A 10,129-nucleotide genomic window follows, 5' to 3' on the forward strand; every position below is an offset into this window, starting at 1 on the left:
TTATTATATTAAAAAAATGGATCGCGTCGTTTTATTAACTGTGGAGTTTTCTAAGGGTGGTTGACCGAAAAGATAATTGCAATTTGGTGATATAGGTGTTCAAATCAATTCTTTTAAACCTCATCACCATATTTTGTAAAATCATGGTGTTACAATTCACTTCACTCCTACTAACATATTGCAACGTTCTCGTTGTGCATCAAGACCGTCACCCCGACGGCGTGAGCCCTCTTGACTCCACACTCATCTAGTTTTGGCTCTGATACCAAATGTAACGCTCCGATCATCACCTATTAGTGAACCCACATTCTTTCTTTGGTTGTGGGTCCACCCTATCTGATGGCCGGTTTGCTCCGAGTGACTTTAAAGACTTGTTTACTGATTTTACAAATCACCACGTCATATTTTTCTGTTTTGTCCTCACTCACATGATTCCGAAAATGAAGGTCATTCATCCTGAAATTTTTCCATCTTAAACATACGTAATTGTGGAGTTCTTTTGTGATGGTTGACTGCAAAAATAAATGCACTTTAATAATATAGGTAGTCAATTCAACTTTTTAAATCTTTCAGCATGCACCACCTTATTTTCTAAAACCGGGATATTAGAGTAATTCATCTTTAATCATCCAAACCAATTCGTGAAATTAGCACTTGTACCTTGAGATGTCAAAGCATGTACATTAATAAGTTTATAAGAACAATTCTTGCGTATGAGGTGAATCCATTTTTTACTTTTTTCTTTTGTGTTCTCATCAACAAGTGTGTTTGTTCAAGTATTTCATAGCATCTTCCAAGTCAACTCATAAGAGCTAATGACGAAAATAAGATTTGAGGACTTAACTAATTAAGAAGTGATATGGTAGGTATACAATCTACCTTAGACGATTTTTGGCCACTCGACTTAAGTAACTACAAGTTCTTGAACCTTATACTGATATTGGTGAAAACATTCTAGGATTAGCTAGAGATTTTTTTCTACAACATTTCTAATCTTATTCTAAGTAAATGTCCATAGTTATAAACTTCAAGATATCACTGATGACAATGATGTTGTATCCCTGATTAGAGTTTAACGTGATCGAACAACATTTTCTATTGCACAAAGACATGAAAGTACTCTTTTCCAGATAAAAAGAAACTAAAAAACAGAAGCACCAAGAACATTGGCAATGTTGTTGAAGCAATGGAATCAATGCAAAAACTACAAGTTAAAAAATCATGTTTCACCAATTTACCACTTACCAAACCAGAATAATCACCAAAAATGAGCTCGACTCAAAAAAAAAATACCATCACAGTTATATGAGATTTCACTTCCAACGGAGAGACTGTCTAATGCCGGTGAAGATGAGTCCGACTGATCTACCAATCAAGGTGACGAGAAAGAAGGATATGATGCTACTCACTTTATCCAACACCACTCTGATAATTGGCATTCCTATGTCTGATAACTCCAGAAACAGACTGAAGTAGTACCTCCTGTAACACATCAAACACTTTCTTATGTGAAAATTTTCATGGAAACTTTGGTTTTGTGATCAAGGTAAAAGAAGAGACGTTTACCATCCCGATAGAGCTTTAAGCTCCTTGGTTCGTTTAACAGGCAATGAAAAATCGGTGATTATGGAGTATCGCAAGGGTGATGATGAGGCAGCTTTAGTGTTTCCCAGTGTGAACTTTCTCCACCAACTACGGCTTTCTGTATCATCACTACCATCACGGTTGTTGATAACCAGAGTTTTAAGAACGTAGAGGTCAAATCGATCCTCATACATCGATACAACTGCTTCCATATTCTGATGCAACCACTGGTATAAAGCTACCTATCAACAAGAAGAAATGAAACTTTTGTCCATGAGATTGAAATAGAAGGTGGGAACTAAAACAAAAGTGAAGTTGTTTTTTACCTCGTTACGTAGTTTTTGGAGTGATCGACTAGAAAGGCTACAGATACCTAATCCTCCACTATTCAATTCATTTGAAAATTTGCTGTCTACAGAAATGAGCTCTAGATAGATGCTAGCAACCCCATCCGCCAATGTTATCATCAAGTCTTCCAAAATGGCAACTCCGTGAGTGCGAAAGAAGCTAAAGTCGTAGCAGAAAGCTTTCACGGGAGATCCAAATCTTTGGAAATACAAAAATTCTGCAAACAGATCTTCCTTGCCTGACTTTCTTATTTTGTCAAAAATAGCATCGTTGTCATTTAGCATTCTGATCAGCAAAGCCTGCACATCACGGGCTAGATTCTGGAGTTCATATCTAAATCTGCTATGCAAATAATGACTACATGTTATATGATATCGACTTACATTGTCAGAATCAGAGTCTTCCACAGACAGTTCCTTTTTTAGCCAAGCCGTGCATGCTACTTGATATGTTTGCCAAACAATTTGAGTAAAACTAACCATCCACTCATCTGAATTGATTGTGTCAGATATCTTATTTGTCTGAAAAGCAAGTACACCAGCTGATCAGCCGGTATGGAGAATCACATCAAACTAATGTCTTAAATGTTACTAAGGGTAGAGAATAAATCTTAATACTAGAGAGGAAAGAAACAATTAAATGAGTCAGTAAGGTCTTGCGACAGGGTAATTTAATTCAAATCTTCCCACCTCAAAGATTCTTTTATTGCAGGTTTGTGCATTTCAATATTGTGACATAAACTGGTATCTGCTAGGTAGGATAGAACGGACCTTGATGCAATTACTTAACTCAAAGTGCACATGTTGACACACTATTTTTGTTAATAAGATATGCTCCCTAACTAGATATGTGCAAGGTGAAATACTGAAAAAGCAGGTACAAGCTGACCTCTTCTTCAAGTTTCTGAAAACATGACCAGAGCAAGTACAACTGTGGCCCTTCAGATATCGCATACAAACTCAGTGGGGGTTTCCCTTGGGGTGATGTAGCTTTAAGATCTCTGCTTCCAAGTGTACTCTCATGCTTGATGGCGTCTAGAGAATCTAAAAGCTTTACTTTCACCACATCCCATACAGACTTCAAATCACCCTCAAAATCTGTCTCACTACAGCCAATGCATAGAAGAAAGGATATGCGTAAATACACAACAGTTAAGCTGTATTGATATACCTTACAGCTAAAATGCAACAGAGATATATTATCATTCAAAGATGACTACTCTTACCTACCAGAAGATTCTGAAGTTCCAACACGTGGACTCTCCTCCTCAACGGTGTTCTCTCTAGAAGAGTAACTCGAGTTTTTTTTAACAGGAATGACTCCAGCCATATAAGTAAGAAATATACTGGCAGTCAGGAGAACTTGGTCACCAATAGGAACCCAACCTGAACCAGCAACACCATCAAAATCCGCTAGAGATGCCAAGCAAGTACACTTACAAGAAGACTCTCCGCGAGAATAATACGATCCAAGATTCAAGGAAGTAGGAACGTTATGTTTGTCAGCTTCCCATGATGTGATCTTGCAAACCCCAAAAGTCTTCCTACTTATAGAAACACAACATTCCAACATTGTTACTTCTCTAAGCCAACTTCATATGGTCAAGAAAAAAAACAAGAAAAGAGAATGAGATCAAAACCTTTGGGGAATCTTTACACGAGGGTTCGTGGAGAAGTAGTTACTTTGACTAAAGTGAACATTTTGCATCCGTAGCTGAACGCACAATGATGGAGACACAACAACATGTCCAACCATTGGTAATGAAAATGCCTTTAACAACTAACGACTAACTAAAACATTGCCTGAATCTCAGAAACAGACCCTATATCACAAAGAAGAAAACAAAATTCAAATTGCAGAACCTAATTGAAACCAAATGGTTTGGGTACTGAATTTAAGGCATGAATCCAGTGTCAGAACATAAACTAAATTGAGATTTAAGAGTCAAAGGGCGGATTCAGGGACGAGAAAAGAACATTGAAGTAGAGTGAGAAAAGTAGCAAACAAACAAACCTCGAATTAGATGGAAGCAAGAGACAGAGAAGGACGGATTGATGAAGAGCAGAGAGGAAGAAGAAGAAGAAGAAGAACGAAGAAGCGGATTGGGGTTGTGCGTACTACATGAAAAGTTTCTCTCTCTCCCGTCGTCGTAACCCCCAAAAGACAGAGACAAAACGGGAAGGGAATGATAAAGTTTCAATTTTTTATAAGTACATTATTCTTTTTGGGAATATAACAAAACAATTGGGGTGGTGGCGGAGTTGGCTAGCGCGTAGGTCTCATAGCTATCTGAGTAATCCTGAGGTCGAGAGTTCGAGCCTCTCTCACCCCAAATCATTTTTTTTTATTTTACCTTTCTTTGAAATGGTGAGAAGGAGCTAAAGTAATTTGATTTCTGTTTCGGTATCTCTTTGTAGATGATGAACTCAACTGATTCTCGTTTGTTCTTGTTTTTTCCTCTTGCATTGTTTTAGGCATTTTATATCTGGACTTTTTTGTACACTGGTCTTTGAAACTTTCATGTCTTCGGGTGTTTTGAGAACACCATTTGAGAAAAGCGGACATTTGCTTAATCAACAATGCTAAAAGAGTTGTCAAGTGTGTGCTTTTTGGTTTTCGACTTTGGATATGTCCATTGCGTTAAAGATAGCATATAGCTTTTGTACAAGGAGTGATTGAATTATGTGATGCTATTCCTGAGTTATTTGATGCTCATGGTCCCCTTCAGACGGGTCTCTCAATTATTAGGGTATAACAAAGCTCTGTGTACAATCAAAACTCAAACACTCGGGTTTGGGATGAAAAAATGAGACATTCAGAATTCGCAAACATAGTTTCCTGCTTCCCACCTGTCTCTTGCACAAAAACATGGTGAAGCTGATACTTTACGTTGATTCTCATCATTCTTCTCTGTTTACCATTCATTCCAATTAGTTCAAAACTCATTACCTTCGAAGCTTCCAAGTTTTTGTCATAAAATTTGAATGCAGGCAGTGAGATCTAGAGAGTGATATTGATCTCAATGTTGTCTATAAGCCTGACGGTTCCAAACCAAGCAGCAACACAAACCACTACTCCACTCTTTATTTGTTCCACTCCTTCAAGAGTTTCTTGGTCAACGATCTGCATAATATACAAAATCACAATCCTCGCATCAAAACTGAATGGTATGTGTACACATTGATCCAAACAACAACTCCAATCCAAATACCAACACGATAAATGCTTACCTCGACATAATCTACCCGTCCATCAGATCCAACAAGTTGTTGAATAATTATATCCTTAAGCTCTACACAACTGGTTTGCCCTTTTGCTACAGAAGCTTTAGCCATGGCCAGAGACCTACTTATAGACAAAGCCTACCACATAATGAACCAAGCAACATAAGCAAATCAAGCAACTTTCTTGATCCTTGTTTCAAATGCTAGAATCTTTTACTTTACCCTTTGCCTTTCTTCATCTGAAAGACGCACATTTCTAGAACTCATAGCAAGTCCATCTTTCTCTCTAGCTATATCTGATCCTACAATCTCTATCCCAAAATCAAGATCTCGAACCTACATAAACAAGAGACAAAGCCAAATCTTTGTGATGAGATTGTTCTCAAAATCATTCCTAAAACAAAACAGAAACGTTCCCAATACTCACCATTCTCTGTATAATCCGCCATTGTTGATAATCCTTCTTACCAAACACAGCAACATCAGGCTCAACAATATTAAAAAGCTTGGTTACAATAGTAGCAACACCTCTAAAGAACACAGGTCTACTCTTCCCACACAAACCTTTCTCTAATCTCTCAACCCTAATCCAAGTCTCATGACCTAACCCACCACCTTCCTCAACACAACTCACAACCCTCCCACCACCGGTGTTTACCTTCTTCCTCTCACCGCCGCCGTAGTCATAGAGGTTACTCGGGTTAAAGACGAAGACTTTACCACCGGAAATAGCAGCGAGTTTAACGAGATCGCCGGAGAAATCAGATGGGTATGTGGAGAGGTCTTCCGTAGGTGAGAATTGGCCTGGGTTGACGTAGATTGAGACGACGGTGACGTCGGCGAGGGTTAGGGATTGACGAACGAGAGATAAGTGACCTTCGTGGAGGTAACCCATTGTGGGTACTAAACCAATGGTCATGCCTTGTGATCTCATGGCTCGAGACCATCTTCTCATTGCTTCTTTGTCTCTGATTACTTCTGGTTCCATTCTCGCAGAATTGAGATCGTCTTCTCAGGGATGTGTTTTCTCGTGAAGATGATAAATGAATTTAAATTATCCAACCGAAATAAAAGCAAACCAGAGTTAACCGATCATTGAGTAATCAGTATTCCGGTTTAATGTTGGATAGATTTCTTGAACCGAGTAAGATACACAAATCACAAACCAAACTTAAAAGATACAATGTACGATAAAAAGATGGAATAAATCTAAATTTCTTAAATTAACATAAGCATAAATGTATATATTTAAAATAAATATAAATATTCGTTTCGTAAATTTTTAGATCTTTTTCAATTTTTTATGATTTTTCAATTTTTTGTTAAATTCTCGATGATCTTGATTTCTGTCAGATCTCTCAAAATATTTTTCTTGGAATATATTTTTAGTGCCTAATCTAGCTTGATACAACATCACATATGCGCAACAAATGAATGACATGAGTTATATAATATTGACAATTATTAAGCAGTTATTTCACATTAGCTACAATCAAATTTTAGCTTCATTGCTTTAGGTGTTTTGAAAAGCCTTTTGAATTCGAGATCCCTATTTGTAACCAAAGCTTGTAGATCTTCTTGCGTTGATAGAGAGTGTCTTTATAGAGAAATGAAAGTTGTAGCAAGTTGCAGTGGTCCTGATGACTGGTGGGCAGCCTAAAACGGTAAGTTTTTGGTCCATACGATAAACATAAAAAAGGTCATATTGTACTTGAAGGACACATTATCTATAAATGCCCTCAAATTAACGGCCGCTTCTGCTTGTCGGCTCACCCCAAATCGAGCAATGCAAATTGCAATGAGAACTTGTGTGGTCCTTTGTAGAGGAGATATCGAGTGTGAACCATAAAATTTTCATGGTTTTAATTCTCTCAACCTTTAAATCGGAATATTAAGATTTTTCACAAAAACTTATAGATTTAAATGACTTTGTTCCCATTATTGTTGTATATACATAGTTACATAAGGAGAACATAACACATACTTATTTACCAACCCATCAAACCTATGAAGCAGAAAAGCTAGATAATATGATACATACGAAACACAAAATGAATTTACTAGCAAACTAATTGATTTCTAAAAGACGAAATCTGTTCGAAGATTGGGAGTCTCTTAGATTTAAAACTAGTGGATGTCATCTGTTCAAGCCCAAGAACAAAGTCATCGTCGTCTAAGATATTTCCCAAGACATCCTCCATCTCAGCATCTCGCCTACGTGGCAGTGAAGCCTCTAATTCACTCAAAAGCTCATCGGCTCGTTGCCTTGTCCTACAATCATCTGCACCCAAAACCCTAGACTCGAGAACCTCGTCAAGAACCGATCTTCCCTCGTCAAACCTGCCTTGTTTGATAAGGCACATCGCTAGGTTGCACGATTTGTTAGCGTCTGGCTCCACCATCTTAGCTTTTCTGTATACCGCTTCTGCTGACAAGTACTTAGCTTGTTGCATATATGCCCACCCCAAGTTCCCCTGTTTATAAATTCCAATTAAATCTATCAGTTCATCGCGGAAAAGGAAAACACAAGTGAAACTAGACGAAGAGTTCGAGTTGGTAAAAATTTAGTTACCAGTAATCTTGAGATTTCTTGTTGAACGGTCACTTGAAACTTTTTGCCGTGAGAGCGAGCTGTCTTGGTGGGTTTACCATTAAAAGCCTCTCCTTGATAGATCTGCCTCAGTTTCCTCTTCAATAACTCAACTTGCTCCTCCATTCTTCCACATTTCTGTTCATTGTAATATACTATTCTTAGTTTTATAACTCAAAGATTCCAAATCGAAATTGAGACCAATCTTCAGAATATTTGAAAGTGTCTTTGAATATTTGTCTAGCGAAAAAAAATCAAGCTATGCATGGTCAATGAGGACGAGTAGATAAATACAACTTTATGTTAGAGTGCAAGTAGATAAATGTATGGTTATAGTAAGACCTTGTATAAGTCGATGAGGACGTTGTCGAGGGAATCTTGGGAGTTTTTGGAACAACGAGGACGGAAAGATTTNGTCTAAGATATTTCCCAAGACATCCTCCATCTCAGCATCTCGCCTACGTGGCAGTGAAGCCTCTAATTCACTCAAAAGCTCATCGGCTCGTTGCCTTGTCCTACAATCATCTGCACCCAAAACCCTAGACTCGAGAACCTCGTCAAGAACCGATCTTCCCTCGTCAAACCTGCCTTGTTTGATAAGGCACATCGCTAGGTTGCACGATTTGTTAGCGTCTGGCTCCACCATCTTAGCTTTTCTGTATACCGCTTCTGCTGACAAGTACTTAGCTTGTTGCATATATGCCCACCCCAAGTTCCCCTGTTTATAAATTCCAATTAAATCTATCAGTTCATCGCGGAAAAGGAAAACACAAGTGAAACTAGACGAAGAGTTCGAGTTGGTAAAAATTTAGTTACCAGTAATCTTGAGATTTCTTGTTGAACGGTCACTTGAAACTTTTTGCCGTGAGAGCGAGCTGTCTTGGTGGGTTTACCATTAAAAGCCTCTCCTTGATAGATCTGCCTCAGTTTCCTCTTCAATAACTCAACTTGCTCCTCCATTCTTCCACATTTCTGTTCATTGTAATATACTATTCTTAGTTTTATAACTCAAAGATTCCAAATCGAAATTGAGACCAATCTTCAGAATATTTGAAAGTGTCTTTGAATATTTGTCTAGCGAAAAAAAATCAAGCTATGCATGGTCAATGAGGACGAGTAGATATATACAACTTTATGTTAGAGTGCAAGTAGATAAATGTATGGTTATAGTAAGACCTTGTATAAGTCGATGAGGACGTTGTCGAGGGAATCTTGGGAGTTTTTGGAACAACGAGGACGGAAAGATTTGATGGCTTCGATGGCTTCTTCAGAACGGTCAAGTTGTTTCATTACTACAGCCATGTCCTTGAGAGCACTGTCTACTCTGTCTCCTGTGTTAATGGCTTTCCAAAACCATACTATTGCCATCTCCGGGTTCTTCTCTATCAACTGTAACCAACATTATTAAGCCATACTGTTAATTATTTGAAATCTTGCTTAAGGCCATACTCATCTAAAAATATATTCAATTACTAATTTATTTGAGCAATTATATATGAGGTAATGTGATTGGCCAATGTAAAGTAGAATATTCTTTGAGAAGTGAGAACTTATTTGCACCATTCTGAGGAAAAGTAAACGCAAATATTAATGCGAGAATCTGGTTCGTTCGGTCGGTGTAACTAGTGACTCTCATACGCACACCGCACCATCTTGGCTATAATTTGAACTTTTTAAGTTTTTTTTTGCTGTCGATTTAATAAAATTCACTTTTTAACTAATAAAAAAAAAGGAAAAGAGAAAAGAGAAAAAAAGACAATTACGAAAATTGTCTTTTCATACCTAACTTCCTTGCTAGATTTTTTTCCTTTTTGCAAGAACTCTTAACAATTATTTTAATCTCGTTTTTTTTTTGTCAACATTTCAAGCAAAATATACAATGACATTTCAATCCAAAATTCATACAAATTAAACATAGCTACTTTGATATCCAAGCCCATAAGACTTTGGTAATAATATTTTTCTCAAAGATAACAGAAAAACAAATTTACCAAAATATGGTTGTAATATAATTTTTTGCATTTATCACGCGTGTTTTATATGAAAAGCGTGATGTTTTATATGAAAAGCGTGATACTATTATCAAAAACAGCGCATAATATTTACAAAAAATACACGCAAAAATTATGCTTTTTAGTTACCAAAAAAAATTATACTCTTTCCAACACGAGATTAATTAACAAATACTAAAAAATAACAAATAACCGATTCACATAATCATTTATTGCAAGTTCTCTAAAAATAAGTGAAAGTTAAGGAAACTAGCATATAAAAGAATGAGTAATATATCACACACAAACAAAAAAAAAGAGTAAGAATGAGTGATTAATTAATATTTTGAGATTCGATTCATGAACCAAAAAAAAAAAAAAAAACCCTCAAA

At 37.0% G+C, this 10,129-nt stretch overlaps 3 protein-coding genes across 6 annotated transcripts in view; all 3 read right to left on the minus strand.

The window, feature by feature from the left end:
• Positions 1,079 to 4,099, minus strand: LOC104760863. 2 transcript variants are annotated; one of them, XM_010483848.1, is made up of 8 exons: positions 3,946 to 4,099; positions 3,572 to 3,754; positions 3,158 to 3,475; positions 2,821 to 3,037; positions 2,316 to 2,453; positions 1,911 to 2,231; positions 1,567 to 1,826; positions 1,079 to 1,482 (listed from the first exon to the last, which is right to left on the minus strand). In XM_010483848.1, exons 2-8 carry the CDS (start codon positions 3,685 to 3,687, stop codon positions 1,314 to 1,316), a joined length of 1,539 nt encoding a protein of 512 aa, XP_010482150.1. In that variant the 5' UTR covers positions 3,688 to 3,754; positions 3,946 to 4,099; the 3' UTR covers positions 1,079 to 1,313. The 2 variants fall into 2 exon arrangements, with proteins under 2 accessions (XP_010482150.1, XP_010482149.1); XM_010483847.2 differs by having other exon boundaries at positions 3,158 to 3,478.
• LOC104760864 (pantoate--beta-alanine ligase) lies at positions 4,637 to 6,211 on the minus strand. 2 transcript variants are annotated; one of them, XR_763043.2, is made up of 5 exons: positions 5,584 to 6,211; positions 5,379 to 5,492; positions 5,163 to 5,294; positions 4,882 to 5,055; positions 4,637 to 4,781 (listed from the first exon to the last, which is right to left on the minus strand). XR_763043.2 is itself a non-coding variant. In XM_010483849.2 (4 exons), the coding sequence occupies exons 1-4, from the start codon at positions 6,142 to 6,144 to the stop codon at positions 4,933 to 4,935; spliced, it is 930 nt and encodes a 309-aa protein (XP_010482151.1). In that variant the 5' UTR covers positions 6,145 to 6,210; the 3' UTR covers positions 4,637 to 4,932. The 2 variants fall into 2 exon arrangements, 1 of the variants encoding a protein (XP_010482151.1); XM_010483849.2 differs by having other exon boundaries at positions 4,637 to 5,055; positions 5,584 to 6,210.
• Positions 7,071 to 10,129, minus strand: part of LOC104760865 (protein SULFUR DEFICIENCY-INDUCED 1-like) — a 3,672-nt gene continuing 613 nt past the window's right edge. The window contains exons 2-5 of one of the 2 annotated variants that reach the window (XM_019239992.1): positions 8,991 to 9,135; positions 8,089 to 8,156; positions 7,729 to 7,884; positions 7,071 to 7,630 (exon numbers count right to left, since the gene is read on the minus strand). In XM_019239992.1, coding sequence (XP_019095537.1) covers positions 7,217 to 7,630; positions 7,729 to 7,884; positions 8,089 to 8,156; positions 8,991 to 9,135 — 783 coding nt within the window. In that variant the 3' untranslated portion in view covers positions 7,071 to 7,216. Of the gene's footprint in view, positions 7,631 to 7,728; positions 7,885 to 8,088; positions 8,157 to 8,957; positions 9,136 to 10,129 lie in introns of both variants that reach the window. The other variant, XM_019239993.1, reaches the window with a different exon arrangement.

Source organism: Camelina sativa, chromosome 18, assembly GCF_000633955.1.
Source record: "Camelina sativa cultivar DH55 chromosome 18, Cs, whole genome shotgun sequence".
Taxonomy (NCBI): Eukaryota; Viridiplantae; Streptophyta; class Magnoliopsida; order Brassicales; family Brassicaceae; genus Camelina; species Camelina sativa.